Source organism: Bidens hawaiensis, unplaced genomic scaffold, assembly GCF_021521415.1.
Source record: "Bidens hawaiensis isolate Kalapana, Puna unplaced genomic scaffold, B.hawaiensis_p1.1 tig00029330_1, whole genome shotgun sequence".
Lineage (NCBI taxonomy): Eukaryota > Viridiplantae > Streptophyta > Magnoliopsida > Asterales > Asteraceae > Bidens > Bidens hawaiensis.
Window position 1 is genome coordinate 70278 of NW_027494851.1, and position 20489 is coordinate 90766.

At 37.0% G+C, this 20489-nt stretch overlaps 1 protein-coding gene across 1 annotated transcript; it reads left to right on the forward strand.

The window, feature by feature from the left end:
- Nucleotides 1-14954: 14954 nt before the first annotated feature.
- Nucleotides 14955-18887, forward strand: LOC143578749 (potassium transporter 6-like). Its single transcript, XM_077062232.1, has 7 exons — nt 14955-15305; nt 15376-15862; nt 16121-16174; nt 16719-16979; nt 17075-17251; nt 17341-17595; nt 17684-18887. The coding sequence occupies exons 1-7, from the start codon at nt 15267-15269 to the stop codon at nt 18733-18735; spliced, it is 2325 nt and encodes a 774-aa protein (XP_076918347.1). The 5' UTR covers nt 14955-15266; the 3' UTR covers nt 18736-18887.
- The last annotated feature ends 1602 nt before the right edge of the window (nt 18888-20489 follow it).

Genomic DNA, 20489 nt, shown 5'->3' on the forward strand with positions numbered 1-20489 from the left:
CACATTCAAAACATCCCTTAGTCGTCATCGGTGGCTTAGGAGCACCCTTCGCCGCAAGGTCAACTCTACATTCCTTCGCTTGGTGACCTATCTTTCCGCATCTTTGACACTTGACACGGTCACACTGACCAACATGATGAAAGTTGCACCTGTTGCACTTTGGATATTTCCCAGCATATCCGCTCGAAACCTGCCCGCTACCGTTGTTGTTGTTGTTGTGATTCTGAGTGTTAAAGCTCCGAGTAAATTCGGGCTTACGGTAGTGTTGTTGCGGTGGGAGGTTTGAGGATGAAGATCTGGTGTTGTCAAACTTTCTCTTCCCGCTGTTCGGGTTGCTGTTGTTGTTATTGTCGTTACTCTGGTTGTCACGGGCTTTAACGGTCGAACCCCTCGGTGGTAACGCACCCTGGGTCACAGCCTGATCCGTCAGTTTGTGAGCCAAACGGATCGCTTGCTGGATCGTGGCTGGTCTGGAAGACGTCACCATACCCTGAATCTGTGGTGCTAACCCATCAATGTACATCTCTATCCTCTTGCTCGGCGGATCCACCATCCGCGGACACATCACAGCCAACTCGTGCAAACGAGTAGTGTAGGCTTCAATCTCCGAACCCACCATCTTCAACGACCAAAACTCCGACTCTAACTTCGAAATGTCTTCCCTCGGACAGTACTCCTCTCGCATCATGCTTTTGAACTCCTCCCAGTTCATCGCGTTAGCCAGTTCCCATCCAAGGATCTGGACGTTCGAATTCCACCAAGTGAGGGCGGAATCCTCAAGTGTCCCAGCAGCGAATTTGACCCTATTGGCAGGGGGACAGTTACACATCTCAAAGGCCGACTCGGCCTTCTCAGCCCAACGCAGGAAGCCTATAGCTCCCTCAGTGCCCTTAAACGTACTGTGCTTGCAGTCAAGGTAGTTCTTGAAGGTACATGTTCCATTCGGACCTCCTGTTTGATTCTGAACGTGTGCGGCTAAAGCGGCAGCAACATGGTCATTCAGCAGAGTTTGAAGTTCAGCTGCAGTCATGCTGATGTTACCACGTCCTCGTCCAGCGTTTCTTCCGGCCATTTCCTTCCTCAGGCTCCTCTTCGGGATCTTCTTCAGGTTCTACTTCAGGCTCTGCCTCGGGCTCGGCCTCAGGCTCTGCCTCAGGTTCTGCTGCGTTCTGAGCAAGTTGCATTTGTAGGTCATCGCAACGCTCGAGTGCTATCTCAGTTCGGGTCCTTGCTTCTTGGAGTTGCTCTTGCAAGTCTATCACCTCGGCTTGCATCTTCATCATAACCTTCGTTTGTTGCTCCCTAGTCTCTTGCAATTCTTTCATTGCCGCTGCCATGCGGGCAATCTCCTCCTGAGTCTCGGTTCCGTCTTTAAACAGTCTGGCAACATTTTCTCTCGTGTAGCGCATGTAACCCACATCACGCTCCAAACAAGAAACGACAGCTGCGAGAACTCGCTCCACAGGTTCGGTTATAGGTGGTAGGGTGTTAGGATAAGCAGGATGGTTCGGGTGAGGCAATGGGGGAACTTGTTCGCGATAGACCATACGTCTGATCATGTTGGGGTACCAATCCCAGCTAACGTCGTTTTCATACATGCCTCCGGATAGGCGGTACCTCTTCGGTGCAGGAGCTTCGAGTTCCGGGACTACACGGGGTGGCGAGGTGGTAGGTAACTGCGGTTCCTTCCCGTGAGCATGCGTCATCGAATCGGATGATGATGAGGGTGGCGTCGACATTCCTACAGGTAAGCCGTGTATGTGCGCGCGTATGAGTGAAAGAGGTAAAGAAATAAGATTTCAAGACTACACAAACCTATGCAGTGCGTATCATTATAACTAATGGGTCGTCGCGGTTATAGTCTAGTATGCATGCAGCTTCTAGTTCGCTATAACCAATGGCTCTGATACCAATCTGTCACACCCTCAAAATCCACTAACGGAGTTTTACCGTCAGAGGGTGTGAACTGGCAGGATCGGAATCATTAGTTATAATCAAACCAAAGAAAAACGTTTAAATGTAAGTAAGTGCGGAAGCGTAAAACCTTAATTCAAAAGTTGCGTCACGCAGGACGACTTAAAACCAAATGTAACTGTTAAAATTAAGTTTGCAGAATATAAGTACTTTCGTTTAATGCATGCTCCTAAACCGCGCGCCCGCCTCGGCTACCTGAGAATAACATACTAAAAGTGTCAACACAAGGTTGGTGAGTTCACAAGTTAAATAAGATAAATCGTTTAGCGTTTTGCGTAACCTCGTTACGGCGTTTCAGTGTTGCGTAACCCCGTTACGACGTTTAAGTGTTGCGTAACCTCGTTACGACGTTTAAGTGTTGCGTAACCTCGTTACGACGTTTAAGTGTTGCGTAACCTCGTTACGACGTTTAAGTGTTTTGCATTACCAGATAGTGTTATGTCAAATTATATATCGATAGGTAGCTAATCTATACAACAAGTATCGCTAAGTGGTTCGCGACCGAAGCTGACTGTTTATCAAGTGCCCGTCACCAGGTCAATCCAGACCATGGTAAGTGTTAGCCAAAATTACACCCACTCAACCTCCAGTTGAGCTTAACGTCGGGTGGGGTTTGTCAAACCCAGTAGTACTACTCAACAGTGACTCGCTATTCCAAATATTAACCGGTCCGATGTGTGGGACTTCAAATGTTACGTTTGCCGCTTAGCCTTTACAAGTGATATATAATTTATAACAAAATCTTAAATATGCGTTTATCTCAGAAAAATACGTTTATCGGAGTATGTTATCTCCCCCAAGTGAAAAACGTTTGAAAACAGTTCAAAGAGCGGGGTAAGTGAAACTCACTGTTTGCGAAGAATATCCCGATCTAGATCACCAAGTGATGTGCGTCGTAGAAACTCTCTAGCGTTCTAAATAACAAAGAGATTTTCTAAGTATCGGTACGTTTAACGAGTCTCTAGACTCGGCACATAATACCTATGCACGTAACATATTTCGTGTTTCGTTTGTGAATTGTGTGTGACTTAAACAAGTACAATTGTGATACAATACATGAGTGAGCAATTACTTTCGTGTCACGTACTAACAACATACTTTACTAGCAATCATCCCCGTAAGGGCATTTTGGTCAACAAACAAAGATTAACTAACCATTATTCCCCATAAGGGCAATTTGGTCAATTCATGGCAATCAATTTACAACTATTCCCCGCAAGGGTATTTTGGTCAAAACACAACAATTATATAAAAACTATCATATTTCATGCATTTTTACACAACTCAGCAGCTAATTTCATTATGACAGAATTCTTACTTGAAAGATTGCACTAGTTCACCGATCATAACGTCTCAATTAATTCACCAAAAATCACCACAGAAGCATACATATCTTAGGTTTCCAGAACATATTTTATCTTATTTTTATTCCACATATTTTTCTTATAATGACCAAAACATTACAGCAAACTCATATCAGTCAGATTCATGCGCAACAGAATGTTATTTGCAATTCCCGTTAAACGAAAAATCCAATAAATGCAAGACCACTTGGGTTTGGTTCCTAACTCAATGAGTCAACTTCCAGAAGTGGAACCAACCCAGTTGGTCTCGTAGTTCATGAGATATAACATTTACAACATAACCTAACAGCAGGTCTAACAGCTCAGCTTTGCACCACGTTTTTGTAAAATCATAAAAGTACACTTATACTTGTCCAAAAATTACAAACTTATACTTCATGAAAACTAGACTCAACCTAGTTTACTGCAGTACCCACAATCTCAACCAATTCTCACGTTTACACTTCGTTACAGTCACTTAAACATCGTATATACATTCTGTCCAGAATCTGTTCACATCAAAACTCAACATAATAACAATCTATGAACTATCATGCATCCATATAACCCTCTAGACACTATAACTACTATCCATGCATATCAATTACACCATACATACAAGATTAGGGTTTTATTTGCACTCACAATCAAGGACACAACAATTAACATGCAATACTATCAAAACTAGTTATCAAATCATCACTAATACACCATCAAATAAACAAGAATCATATGAACACCATGCATAGGAAAAAGTCGGACCTAGGGTTTGCAAGTTATACCTTCAAAACACCAATACAAGCAAGAGGAAGGTAGGAGATGATTAGAAACGGGTGTAGGATGCTTCAATTGTGAAAACCCAAGATTAAAACCAAGTGTTTGGTGTGTGTTTGTGAGCCGATCGCACGGAGGGGGGGGTCTAGCTGCCGTCGGTTTTTGTGAGGGGAAGGAGAGGAGTTAGGGTTTGTGATAATGATATATTTATAGATATACAAGTTACACTCTAGTCCCTAAACTTCCAAATGTTACATCTCTAGCCTAAATAGTTGGTTCATGTTTCTTGTTTAACATTCCACATAACAATCAAGTAACACACATATATCTAACACATAATTAACACATAATTATTGTTTTGACGTTTGTCGTTTGTTTATCAATCGTTTGCGTCAACTCGTTTGCGTTTCGGTGCAAATCTCGAAAGACTACACATGTAGTAAGTGTTTAAGCGTCATTTAAACCCTAGTTTAAATGTAACGAAGTGTGCGTTATAGATTCAACGATCTTAAAGTTTGAATTGACGGAGTTGAGTTAACGGGGTTAACCTGAAATTGACGATTGTCACACCACCCTCCGGCGTGAGAATCAGACTAGATTGCTCTTTAAATATAAATGTATATTAAGAGATTGCTAGAGCAGATATCAGGTATATTATGATGATAATATGATAAGATGAGATGATCATACCATTTGGGGTATTTATAGCCGAAGGTAGGTTTCCAAGGAGGTGTGGCCGGCTGAATAGTATTCCTGTTCCACCAACTGTGGCCTACGCACGTGCCCTGCTGGTAGTTGGTGGGTAGACAGCGGCTGACAGTGACCAGGCCTGCTGTGTACTATTCCTTTTCCACCAACTGCCGGCTATGCACGTGGTATGACAGGAGTTGGTGAGTAGGCAGCGGCTAATAGTGACATACAGTACAGGAGCATGCTGCTCGCCATACTGTTGTCAATAAGCTGTCGTATCTTTGGTCAGATCTTTTGCCCATACCTCGTCAGGTACAGTACAGAAGATCTTCCCGTATCGTACGGACTGGCTTAGTTGGGCGGGAGTATTCCCCCTCCCGCCTTTGTGCGGGATTGTTCCCGGCTTTGCTCATTCCTTCAGGTGACACTGAATGATTGAGAGCTAAGTGCCTTGTGCGTGTAGCCTTGCTGCGCGGGTGGCCTTCCCTGATGGCTTGTATCCGCAGCTGCGGGAACAGGCAGAGTCCTTCACCATTGGGAGGCATTTCCTGCGGGAACAGCTTGCGTACTGCGCGTAAGGACGTCACGTCTCTGAGCATGGTGGGTCTTGCGGATCCAGTTGGTTTCTGCGCAGACGTCTCTCTTCAAGGTGAGTCTTGCGGGTCCAACTGGACTCTGCTGGGACCTACCTCTTCATAAGTCTATTTTATATTTCAAAGAAAAACGTCATAAGCCTAAGCTTGTGTTTTCTATACAAATCCATAAATTTTAATAAACACTACTTGTGTATAGAAATATTCTTTCCATATATAGACGGCTAACTTGTTTTTACGATAACTTTTGAAATTAAATAATATCTCTTAAAATGTTTATTTGCTAGTTGATATAAATATTCCATGTCACGTTAATAGGAAAACAGGAATAAGCAGCCCTTAATTGAACTACTAGACAAACCCAGATGCAACAATCCAGTCCAATCAAACAAAAATCGGATATTGGTTCGATTAACCTACTTTTTGAAAACCAAATTTTATAGTTTGGTTTTCAATTATGGTTTTTTATGTAATCAAACTGAACCGAAACAGTTAACAATATGTTAACTTCAGCGCTCCTTAAAACGCTTGGGTTAATTTAAGATTTTGTATTCAGTGAATCAGTTAATCGGACCATTAAATATTTTTAATCTGTAATCGAAAACCGAAAGAAATAAACAAAGTGGTTATACATCTCCAATTCTCCGGCTACTTCCGGTTACGGTTTGTTATGAGGTGATACCGAACAAATAGTGTCACCTGTTCGATTTATTAGTTGGGGCGGGGCGTTGAGTCATTGGGCTCATGTATCTTTATGTTTATTATATGTATGTTTTGGTCCAGTACTATTAAAACTTATTATGACTGGGCTTGTATTAGTTTAGTTTTGTTTAGCCTGTTAAGCTTTGGTTCGTTTGGGCCTTTAGCCTTGGTTCATCATTTTTCAATAATAGAGTTATTTTGGGCCGAAAAAAATTATTAGCGGATTTATATGGGCTAAAGTGAGTAAAGTAAAATAAAAGGTCGGGTGGGTCCATTCTATTCGAGGCCCAAGCCTAATATCTAATGAGTATTTAAATTTTGAACCAAAAACATGCATAAATGAGATTAATTTCCTCTCATTTCAAGATAATTAGTAACGGTGTCTGCTATCGCCTGCTACTTAACTTCAAGATAATTAGTAACTCATGACTTATTGGTCTAGTGTTATGACCAATGTTGTAAAAGTCGGATTCCAAGGCCTTGGAATCGGTGATTCCAAGGTCCTCGGACATCAACATTGCCGCCTTTTCCCAACTTGGTCACAATTACTCGGCAAGGTTCAAATCGGTCAAAATTTTTATTTTTTAAAAAAACATTTCTAATTTTTTTTTATTTTTTATTTTATATTTTTAGTAAAAAAATCAAAATAACAACAAAACATAAATTTTTTGAATTATATTTTTTTTCATATGAATTATGCTTATTTTGACATTAATTATGCTTATCTTAACATATATATAATATCCAATTATTATTTTAGATTATATTTATCATGTCCGAGTACAAGCCGAGTACTCCCCGAGTACTCTCTACAAGGGGGCCGGGCGCCTAGGGACCGCCTAGCGATTTTTACAACATTGGTTATGACATCTCATTTCATAAATATGATATTGTAGGTTCAAATCCTTGCAAATACAAGGTAAAGGTCAAATTTTAATTGCCTAAATCAAACCGGCCATGTATAAGTGCACATTGGTTGCCACTGTCAACATTTCAAGCTTGTATGATCCATCCGAAGAACTTGCAACGTGATAAAGATTAATACAATTGAACGGTTTAATCATTAAAGGCGAGTATATTAAATTCACAAATTGAGAATTTTAACAAATAGGATGCCTTCGGACAAAATCAAACTAAGGTTATTAGGCATGTGTTTATATGTCTTAAACTACCACATGTATAACTTTCTTTTATTAGTATTAGTACATTAACTATCACGTGTTGGTTTGATGTTGTCATGGTCCTAGGTGAATAGTTGGTGGATATGAGAGTCATCGACCTCACATGCCGATCAAATTGTTGGGGCTCCTAATGACTTCCGACCCCAATCTAAATACAATTTGCGCATCACTTCTTCCCTTGCATGAAAATCAAAATGGTCGAAAGGTCTTGGTGGTGCGACAAGGGAGGGCCGAACAAAAACATTAAATTATCCGTTCACGACTTTTAAATTGTTTTGGTCAAAAATTATAGAAAACATTTGTAGCACCAAAATATCCACTTTGACTTTAAATGTTCCTATTTTTCTTTTTTATTATTTTACATCTATATTCAAAATATAAATTGTATAAAGTACTAAAAGTTGTATTATTAATAATATATATGAACAACTCCAGTTTTTGTTAGGTTTAAACTTTAAAGGGATGCTTTTAAGAAAGATATGCAGAAGAATATATCTACTTTAAAAAAAATTGAGTTCATTAAGCCTTTAATTAGCATGGCTATATATATTCTTTAAGTGTGATTCCTTTTATTTAATATGCATGTAATTAGAATTGGTTGTATAGAATAATCCACAAAGTAGGATCTGATTTTAGCAGCCAGGTTAAGTTTTTCTTAAATGAAAATGATTACAATAATAATTTAGATACACAAATTATAAGAATATATATATGACCTGCATGTTGTTATATAAAAATGTCAAAGCATGAGGCCTAGCTATATCGGTCCCTCGATCGCCTGGTCCATATCAACGTCATTATCGACTAATAATATCTTTTATCATTTTCCTTTTTACGTAGATGATAGTTATATGTATGTAGTTATTACCGGCCAATTATAATTGGTATAATTGATGATATTATCCTTATGGGGTATATATGTGTATAAATCAAGTCAATAAGTGCATTAATTTAAGCTTGATTTTAAACAGATACAAAATAACACTCCTAAGTGCATGAATAAACTCGAACCAAGCCTAATATGTCACATTCACCTAACAGTGGCTTTTTATTAGTAGGTTAGAGTTTATTTTCAAAAACAAATTCGACGTACCAATCTCTTTAAACTCGTAATGCTTCAGCCGACTCCTTAAGGACCAAAAGGCCCAACCTTAAATAAGGACGTAACTTGGGCTACGAGTGAATTCATTTACTGCACCCATTATCAGTCAACGGAAAGGTCTCAACGAGTTGGACCTTTTGGCAAATGACAATTTCACTCAGTAAGTCTTTTTGTTCAAGATTCACAACATTCAAAACTTTCATATATTCTAGCTTACACTAGTAATTAGGCTGTCATTTAATACTTTTATTACATATTTCATTTGTCATTTAGCAGATTTAAAATTTTGACATACTTGTCAAAACTAAACACAAATCCCTATATAAAGAGTTAAAGTGGGCTCTTGTAATGGTTTGTTCATTCAGAAATTTAATAAAACCATACTTCTTAAGAATTATTATCGCTTTGGTTCTTCATCACTCCTCAAATGGCTCCAATCATGTTTAGTACCATGTCTATAACTATAAGCTAACTCAAATAAATCAAAAAAAAAACATATGATATTCTAGTCAAGATATATATCCACAATTTTGTTTGGGTTAATTAAGCTCATAAACAAATTAATCCTATAAAATATTAACTCGCAACAAGCTGAACAAAATTCCAAGAAATGCCGCACGAGTGTTGTTGAAAGATATATCCTTATCTGTTGGAGCCGATGAAGCGTACAGAATTCGACATTTGTTTCTCATTTAATAAATGGTTGTAACAGTTGTCACATTGTCGACAATGAAAATGACAACATGAGTGGGTCACAACATTCAATTCAATTCAATTCAATTGCCCCCGTAGATGGAAAAAAAGTTAAAAAACAAAAAAGACAAACGAATGAAGACAACTTGTATTATAGGGACAAATTAATATCATGTATATATCTCTCACAATAGGAGAACGTACACTACACCCTCTTAATAAATAAATTCATTAAAGTTGATTCATATATAATAATGATAAGTTTTTGTTAAATGGTGTTCGGATAGCAATTTTGTTTAAAGGAATTAAAGTTTGTGTTGAAGAATTGTGATGGTTTGTTGTATGTAAAGACTGATAATTGCGTTATGAAAGTTGATTAACGATGACAATAATAATCATGTAATATAAGTTTGAGAGTTCCATAAAAGTAGTAGTCTAGTCGCTTCACATGAAACGCGTGCATGTTATAACTTATATTTAGATTGTTTTCGTATTAAATAAACTATAATAGGAGGAGCATATTCGTAACTTTAGACGTACCCACCAAAAACACTTGTTATAAACTCCTTTTGTTTTGTGTGTCAACTTGAAAGTTCCAACTACGCTAAGCATCAACAATAAATAATTTGGGAACTAAAAAGCATATCAAAATTTAGGTACAAACATATCAATGGGTTCTTGTTTCATTTTTTTATAGCAAGCAATAAAATATATCAATGTTTTGAATTTTTGCTTACTAGTGTCTCATAGTGTAATAGGTGCTTTGTTGCTTTAAAGTTTGAGGGTTCAAATTACGTAGTAGATAAGCTAGGTGAATTTAAAAGTAGTATATTAGTTTCGGAAAAAAATGTCTTTATATTATTATTATTATTATTATTATTATTATTATTATTATTATTATTATTATTGTAGAATAAAAATAGGATGGTAGGGATGACTTAAATATGAGAATGTGGACATTCTACTAACCCATAGATGGTATCATTCAATGCCACAAATTATTGTGTCAAAGTCAAAATTGATCTTATTTGGTATGCTGATAGTTCAAAGTAGCCCATGACATGAGACATGTTAAATGCAACTTCAACTTTTCAACATATTCATGTAAAATGTATTATAAGTTTGATATACATATTTATGTAGCATGCATTATGTATGTGGGTGTAGTTCTTATGCTAACTTAGGTACTATCAAAGCACTAGCAGGAGGAACAAGAAAACACTAGCGAACTGACACCAAAAATATATACATACTCAACTACTATCGTCAAAAACAATTTAATTTCTTTTAATAATGTTACTGTGTTTGATTTGTGAAGAATGAAGATCTTACTACTTGTAAGAAGGGGAATTTACAATTTACAATTTACAAAAACATATTTGTTTATATCTGTTTCAAGCAGACTTGTAATCGCGCTATATACATGTGTTAAGTCATTTGTTAAATACATCAAAACAGTGGCGGATCTAGACTCGAAACCGAGCCGTAGCGCTTAAAAAAAATTCCCTGTATTTTATACAATGTTAACGAAACAAATATAAACAACACGACAACAAATAAATTTAAATTAACCGGGTTAACGAACCAACAGTGGCGGATCTAGGTTGGGCTGTAAATATCTCCTCTTCAGTTTTTGATAGCTTGAAACCGAGCCATTACATCTTCTTCATTTACTTTATCAAGCGTTTCTCTTTCGACCGCACACTAAAGCATTGTTCAAATACTCATTACCCATTCGATTGCGCAAATCCATCTTGATAAGCTTCATTTTAGAGAAATATCTTTCAATGGTTGCAGTTGCAACCGGTAAAACCAATGCTAGCTTCAATATTCGATAAACCAAAGGAAAAGTTGTGTGTTTTCCGGTTTTCACCGTTACACGAGCATGATCACCCATTCCACCCAGTTTTGCAAATTTAGCATCTTCCTTTAAAGTGTAATAAAAGGTCGTAATATCACCTGGAATACACCCTCTTTCTTCGTTAGTAAAATCATTCGGATACATCTATGAAAAACTACTATCTTAGATATGTCAAACTTGGAAAACGAATCATAAGGATTTAAACCCGACATATTTTCTAACAAACGAGTTGAGACATCACTAAACCTATTTCCAAGTTCTTGAATTTGCATATCCAAGACCGCGTTAAAAACTTCAACCTCAAAATGATGTCGATTAGTAATGACATACTTCCGGTTTCTTTGATTACCATAACTTTCCTCCATATCTAACATTTTAATCTTGTTTTTTTCACAAAAAGATGTAACTTTTGCCAACATCTTGTCAAATTCGGTTTGTCTTAAATTATTCAATGCTCGATTTGTCCCGCTTATCAACTTAGACGCTTCCAACAAATCTTGTCTCTTTTTTTTTTGAAGATGTTTTGATAAAGCATTTGCGAGGTTCGCCGGCGGTGGTGTGGACTGTGGAGCAGAGCTCCACTGCTACTGTATTATTATTATTATTATTATTATTATTATTATTATTATTATTATTATTATTTTGTAAATGGATATGTGAAGTGGTGAAAGGTGGTTTGGTTAGGTTGGGTTAATGGGTTTTTTTGTTTGGGCTTTGGCTTTTGATTGGTTTAAAATATAGATTGGTTGGACTTAAAATCTTAGCGGTAATGCAATTATTTTCCAGTGGTAACGAAACATGAAAATCGGCCAAAAAAAATTTTTCTATACTACCGGTAAAAGTTGAGCCGTAGCGGAGGCTACGGCTCAACTTAATGTATGTCCGCCACTGCATCAAAAAGGATTTGTTTCAAAAACCTTTCAACTTTTCGTTTGACTAAACGATAACGAAAGTTTAGAATTATGGGTTTGCTTGCCATTGTATCAATACTTGGGTCTTATAAATACTATACTACATAAATCATAGGTACACTTATTTATTATTGTGTGTGTTACGGTTGACGTAATTTATAAATATAAGACTGGAATGTGTAAGAATATATCTCAAAGATTTACACACTCTTACATGCATCAATTTGGTTTGACTTGTTTACAGCCTTATGTATGATCGCAGTACGGGCATCATGAGTCAAGACTCAAGCGATTCAAGTTGCATTGGCTGATGACTTTGTGATCAATGTTGAACAACCGATCGAAGATTAGAGTAATGTGTGTTCTAATCACCTAAATTAAATTGGTTAAATAGGGTGTCGAGCTTATTGCAAATCAAAGTGTAAAAAGTTATAATTGGATTGGTTATTATAATTCTTACATATAACCTATAATATGAAACGAGAATACAATGAATTAAATAATGAACACAACCAAGTTCAAATCAATGACACAATTAGTAACATGAGTTTCTAAACCAACTAACCAAGTATGGAAAGTTATATCACTTTATTTAAATGTACACATCTTTGAAAAAAAAAACACTTGTGTAAAAGGTAAACACACATAAAACATCAAGTTTACCAAAGGTCTTTTAACATACACAATGTATTTATGTCCAACATAGATGAAAAAGTCAAGATTAAACTAAATGACATACAAACCCTAGCCTCGGTTGTGATCACAAGGATTTTAGTCACATGTGCATAGTAGAAACCTTGATATGCTGCGATGCTCAGCAGAAACTATGATGAATTTGAACTTAGAAAACCTTGTCACTTGATCTTCTTCGATCTTCCACATCCCCTCTATTGTCAATAAAATTGTGAAAAGACCGTTCAAAAGCGCCAAAAACTATATGAATCGTAAACCACAGCGTGCAGGGCGCCGTTATTTGCGATGGACTTGAAATCCAAATACGGTACCCTCTCTGTCAAATTATGCTTGTGACCCAGGCTACACCATATATTACCGTGGGACACGACACCATGATTTACGATGGACCCCAATTTGTTTCCCATTTTTTTTTGTTGTTTATCACGTGATCTCATTTCCAACTTTCCAATCAATTCTCCACGATATGTATTCATCTTCCGTCAAGTAATACATTTTACACCCGAAGACATCTAAAAATAAATTATAACACACATATGCCGTGGTGACCCTAGAACAGTTATCACCTTACACGATCACCACCATGTGAAGGATAATTCATAAACATCATTTTTATGTCAATGATTCTTATTAATATTTTTAAATATTATATTGATTCCTATAAATTAATATATTGGTAAGAAAAAGTATATTTTCCTCTTATGCATAAGGTAATTATATCAAATGTTTGAAATATGCTATCCACATTTCTTCACCAGTTGTTCCAAAAATATTTGTTTGGTTTACCTCTAAACATATCTTCTACATCAGCAGCTGGATGTGACGATATGATAAATGATAATTTAATTCTACAATGATATTTTAAAAATTAGGAGAACCTTTCAATTCATAAAGAGAAGCAATGACTTAAAATAAAGAAATAATTCTGTGTTTTTGGCTCTCGTGTAGTGTGACGATGAGCTTACAAATAGATAAACAATTAAGCGAGCCAGCCAACCGACCGACATTAAACTATTATTAAATATTTTATTCTTTACCTGAAATAATGACAAACTTTCTCTCCCCAAATTTAAAAATAAAAACCACTACATTTCTCTCCACCCTATAATTTACTTTCACAACCATTCAAAACTCCACCCTATAATTTACACTCAAAGCAAGTTTATTGGTAAAGACTAATTGGTTCATAAAATTTATAGTTATATATAAATAACATTTAGAAACTTTACGTGAATAATGAATAAGTTGTCCATGTGGGTTTCTTTTAAGTTCCAGTTTCACTGATATACTTTAAATAATACGTGTTTTTAAGCTTAATTTTAACTCAATTTGATTTTTATTTAATATCTTTACATTCGTTAACTTATAATAAAATATCACGAGCTTATTGTTGTTTTGTTTCTCTTCAAGTTCCAATACTTTAACGAACTAATATCGAATAAATTCCATCCACATCAGCAACGAACTAGACACGCTTTGATACGCTTGCGACTATATTACTACTATATTTTTGGCTGGCCCGACCCAAAGGGAGGGCTGAGAGGGCGATAGACTCAGGCTCACTCTCACAAAAAGGCCATAATTGTTAAAAAAAAAAGTTATTTGTATTCTATATATAATTATGTTTTTAAACAAAAACATATAAAACGACTCATTGGTTGAATGGAAAGAACGAAGGTCATGAGTTCAAATCTCGTAAGTGATATTCTTATAGATATTTTTTTATATATATAGAAAAAACTTTCATTCATTTGTGTTTTATATGAATTATTTTAGTAACTTGTTTATTATTATTTTTTTTTTGTTTTGAGTTTTTGAAAGGCAACCTAATAATAAAATTGTAAAATTATCTATCACATGGCCCATTTTCTCACTCATCCATGCCCCAAAATTTTAAGGAATTTCCGAATACAGCATTTTCTCACTCATCCCAGGCCCCAAAATTTTAAGGAATATCCGAATATAGCCGTGACCTTTAGGTATTCTCTCTCATTTCCTATAGAAGTATAGGGAGTGGTTACTCTTTTCGACCATATGATCGATGCATCATTATGACTCTTTTCGACCATATGATCGATACGACGTCCATATAAATGGACTCCTGGTAGCCTGAACTCTTTAAAGTTAAAACAGAAGTCCAGTTGGACAAATTCTGGTTTCAATTGATTGTAACATCCCCCACATAATTGAAGCCGTAAAAAGCATATACATTATCCATCCTTGACCTTGCTCATCAATCTTTCTCTCCTAATAAAACCCCTCTCCCACTCATCCACCATCACACGCAATTATTATTATTATTATTATTATTATTATTATTATTATTATTAAATAAATACAGTATTTCTAAGCACTTCTTTCCTATCTTTTCGTTTTAGTTCAACTAACTGTTATCTATCTCATCTCATCTCATCTCATCTCATCTCATCTCATCTCACCACATTAAATACTAAACCAACTCCATTCTTCTATTCTATTTCTAACTTATTTTCTTGATGCTAAGTAACCAAACTCCCAACTATTTTATTATTATTAATTAATGCTCTTTATTATCTAATTTGGGCTGTTTCTCCCCATTTATTTAATAAATAATAACAATTAATTTAACTCTTCACTCTCACCTTTTCAATCAAGATTCAGCCATTAACCAACAACTCACTGTTTCAACTCAATCTAATTACTTCCCTTCAATGGCTCATCGTCAAATCACCATAAAGCTTCCATCTTTATCACTTTAACCCGACTTATCATGGATCTGGAACCTGGGTTTCATCAGTCTCATCTAAAGGTGAGTTGGGTATGTTAAATTATTAATATTTAGACAATACCCATCTGAATCTTGATTCATTTCTTTACAGAAACAGTCATGGGCTACAGTTTTGACATTGGCTTACCAAAGCCTAGGTGTGGTTTATGGAGATTTAAGCACATCACCTTTATACGTGTTCAAAAGCACATTTGCAGAAGATATTCAGCATTCAGAGACTAATGAAGAGATATTTGGGGCACTTTCTTTTATTTTCTGGACTTTAACTTTGGTACCTTTGTTGAAGTATGTGTTCATTGTGCTCAAAGCTGATGATAACGGTGAAGGAGGCACATTTGCACTCTATTCATTGCTTTGTAGGCATGCTAAAGTTGGTTCATTGCCTAATTGTCAATTAGCTGATGAAGAACTGTCAAGCTATAAACAGGAAATACCTAATTTAGCCCTGACTTCTTTTGGGTCAAGACTTAAATCTACCTTGGAGAAGTATAGAGTGTTGCAGAGGTTTCTGCTTGTGTTGGCTCTTGTTGGGGCCTGTATGGTCATTGGTGATGGTGTTCTAACTCCTGCACTTTCAGGTTTCTTGTAAATTTTAAATTTATTGACTTTTTGACATTTGTTTATTAATTGGTTCATCTTTATACTGTTTTCTCAAAAAAGATGATTTTATTGAATAAATTAGGTTATTCTATTTTATTTTATATTTTTTAGTTAAAGGGAAAATCATATAATCTGTTTTCGGTGTGAATTCTTCAAGTTTTATTGTGAAATTATGCATAAATGTTTTTGGTCTTTTAACTTGCTGGATTGATTTATTGTTGTTATGATTTTTGCAGTTTTTTCAGCTGTTTCTGGTGTGGAACTTGCAATGGCCAAAGAACATCACAAATGTAAGATACCTAGTCATCCAGTGCTAAATAAGTTATCTTGGACATGGTGTTATCATTCTTAACAAAAGTGGGTAGACCCTCGGTCAATCATCTGCATAATCTTGGTTTCTAAGTCTTTAACAAGTTACTTGTCTTTAGATTTTGGTTATTGGCATGAGCAGAATAGTAACTGTCATTCTTTACCGGCAAAAATTCGTTATTTTCGAGAACTTGTGAATGAAACAAGTTAAAATGTCCAATCACAGTCAATAGTCTTGTAGTTTATGTTTGAGAAATCCTAGATTGTTAGGGGTTAAGTTAACTAAAAGTAAGGATATGTGTGTAATTTTACAAGAATTTCTATCTTAGTGACATATTACATCATCCACCAATAGAAAGAGTTTAGTCATCTTGCATAATCTCAAAAAGAACCACATATTATTTAGGTATAAATCTTGCATATGCAATGTTTACTAACTTGTTCAACAGTGGGACCCACATTCGACCTCACGATTACATTCATGCGTATGAATAACGATTAAAAGAAATTTATATACTGTTGCAGATGTAGAAGTCCCAGTTGCATGTATCATACTGATAGCATTGTTCGCCCTACAACATTATGGGACCCACAGGGTCGGGCACTTGTTTGCACCCGTGATTATATTGTGGCTCTTTACCATCAGTTCTATCGGCTTATACAATATCATTCACTGGAACCCTCACATCTACAAAGCACTATCCCCCGTTCATATGTATAAATTTCTCAAGAAAACACAATCCGGAGGCTGGAAATCTTTAGGGGGTATTTTATTATGCATCACAGGCAAGTAATCATTCTTTTTTTTTTTGGGGGGGGGGGGGGGGGGGAAGTTGTCATTTTTTATAAATCTTTTATAAAACGAGTGCTCATATTTTCAGGTTCGGAAGCTATGTTTGCGGATCTTGGACACTTTTCGCAGTTGTCTATACAAATAGCTTTTACATCATTTGTATATCCATCTTTGATTCTTGCGTATATGGGGCAAGCTGCTTATTTATCTAAGCATCATGTTATCGAGAATGACTACCAGATCGGGTTCTACATCTCTGTACCCGGTAAGTTGTTTTTGATCTTTTTCATTTCAAAATTAAAGAAGTATCACGTGGCGATATTGTAATATATTTGGCCTTTGGGGGTGGTTTAGAACATTTGAGGGTGCCGGTGCTGGTGATAGCCATACTTGCTGCAGTTGTTGGAAGTCAAGCCATAATAACCGGGACCTTTTCGATTATTAAACAATGTACTTCTCTCGGATGCTTTCCGAGGGTCAAAATAGTCCATACGAATTCAAAGTTTTACGGGCAGATTTATATCCCCGAGATCAACTGGATCTTGATGACGTTATGCTTAGCGGTTACCGTTGGGTTTAGAGATACAAAACGTATGGGTAATGCTTCAGGTAAGGAAATTTTTAAACAGTTTGTTAAATACCTAAAATACCCTTTTATTGATGTCATTGTGTTTTGTGCTTTTGTATTCGTGATCAGGTTTGGCGGTTATTACGGTTATGTTGGTTACAACTTGCTTGATGTCTCTTATAATCGTCTTATGTTGGCACCAAAGTGTTTTTCTTGCAATCGGGTTCGTGGTGTTTTTCGGGATGATCGAAGCGTTATATTTTTCAGCTTCTCTTATCAAGTTTCTAGAAGGGGCATGGGTCCCGATAGCGCTCTCGCTCATTTTCATGATCGTGATGTACGTGTGGCATTATGGTACACTTAAAAAGTATGAATTCGATGTCCAAAACAAAGTATCTGTTGATTGGCTATTGGGCCTGGGCCTGACACTTGGCATAGTCCGGGTTCGAGGAATCGGGCTTGTTCATACTGAGCTCGTTTCAGGCATACCTGCAATCTTCTCTCATTTTGTAACCAACCTTCCTGCTTTCCACCAAGTACTTATTTTCCTTTGTGTGAAATCAGTCCCGGTCCCACACGTGAGTCACGAAGAACGGTTTCTAGTGGGCCGTATAGGCCCACCAGAATACAGGGTTTATAGGTGCATAGTCAGGTACGGTTATCGCGATGTTCACAAGGATGACGTGGAGTTTGAAAAAGATTTGGTTTGCAGCATAGCCGAGTTTATCAGGAAACAAAAGGACGGTTCTACCCCTGACGGGAACCGTTTAGATGGCAAAACGGCAAATGATGACGAGGTGATGACGGTTGTCGGCACACCTTCCACACACGTGGAAGGTGTTCAAATCCGCACGGACGTTGGCGGGCCCGAGGTTCAGGAAATACAAGCCTCAACAACAAACAAAGTAAAAAAAAGGGTGAGATTTGTGGTACCCGAAGGCCCTGAGATGGATGATGGCACACGGGCCGAGTTACGTGACCTCATGGAGGCTCGGGAGGCCGGGGTGGCGTACATTTTGGGACACTCGTACGTTAAAGCAAAAAAAGGGTCAAGTATTATTAAAAAGATGGTTATAAATTTTGGGTATGAGTTGTTGAGACGAAATAGCAGGCCCTCAATGGACACTTTAACGGTACCGCATGCCTCGACCCTTGAAGTGGGAATGGTGTATCATGTGTGAATGTTTGTGTTTTTGTAAATGTTTTTGTAGTGGATATATGAAGGTGGTTTTGGCCACTTTGAAAGAAGATGGTAGCAGATACAATACAAGTAGTAGGTATAGTTTGTATTTGGCTTCCAGTCTTTTATATATATTTTGTGTTTTGGTGTAGTTTCTCAATGAGGAAATGTGCAAATGCTCTCTTATATCATGTAATTTTGTTTATATATGTTAAAGAATGATTCAAATCACGTGCGCATGGAACTCTCTCTCTCTTTGTTAGTTTTGACTTAGTCTCTGCATGATCCTATCATTAGGCATATTTTGTTATTTTCAATAAAGCCGTTCTCTCTGATGTAGTCAGTAGTTGTTGAGATATTCTCGTTGATTTTCTAGTATTTGTAGGATCTTCATGTATCTCTCATTTCATCACATTTTCACATCAATAAAATATTGAGAGTTCCTGCAATCTTCATCATTTGTGTGTATTCAATCAAGGCTTTATACCAACAGTTTTGGTATCAAAGCTAGGCTCTTATGTCGACTCATGGCTGCCTCTTCATCTGCTACAAACATCACTGCTTCATTCGTTCCCTTATTCAAAGGTGAGAGATACGAACATTGGAGCTTAAGAATGAAAACTATCCTACGATCATGTGAATTGTGGAATGTTGTTTATCTTGGTATTACTGCTACCAGTAACAGAGATGATCAACACCGCGAGGCTAAGAAGAAAGATGCTCAAGCCATGGCTATTATTCAGCGTGGTGTTGATCAATTATTCTCCCGTATTGCCGCTGCTGAATCTGCTTAGGACACCTGGGAAACTCTTCGTATGGAATTCCAGGGTGATTCCCAAGTCCAGGCAGTTAAGCTTCAAAGTCTTTGGCGAGAGTTCGAAAATTTCAATATGAAGGATGATGAAGTCGTGGGGGAATACTTCTCTCATGTTACTGCCAATGTAAGCCAGCAAAGAGCATTTGGAGAAGAAGTGTCAGATCAGAAGGTTGTAGAAAAGATCCTTCGAAGCCTATCATGTGATCCCATCCATTGAAGTCGCTCTGGATCTATCCACTATCAAGCCAGTGAAGCTTATGGGGATGCTTCAATCCCAAGAAGAAAGGATGAACGGGAGGGCTATTGTGAGTCTAGTCAAGGCGGCTGAACTCACTGATGAGAAAGCCCTTCAAGTGTTTCAAGAAAACAACAAACCAACTCGTGGACGTGGCCGAGGGCGTACACCGTTCAGAGGAAGAGGACGTGGTAGATCTGGATCTGGGATGGACCGTAGCAAAGTGCCACAATGCTACATATGCAAAAAATTCGGGCATCTTCAAAAAGAAAGATTGCTGGTATAATGAAGAACCACAAGTTAATGTTGCTGAGAATGAAGAAACTAGTGAACCTGCTGCTGGCGAATCTGAAGCACAACACTTACTCATGGCATTTGTTCCTGAATCAACCAAACCGATGGCTCTAATGGTGGCTGGCTCACCCTCTGGTAAATTTAATAATCTTTGGTTTATAGATTCTGGATGTTCCAATCATATGACTGGATCTAGAACTAGTTTTGTAAGTCTTGATGATACATTCACTTTGGATGTACTACTTGGCGATAAAAAGAAGGTGGCATGGTGATAAAAAGAAGGTGGCAGTCAAAGGCAAAGGAACCATTAAAGTTCACACTAGCCCTACATCATTTAAATTATTGAATGATGTCTATTATGCTCCACAATTAGAGTATAATCTGCTAAGTGTTGGTCAGCTAATGAGAA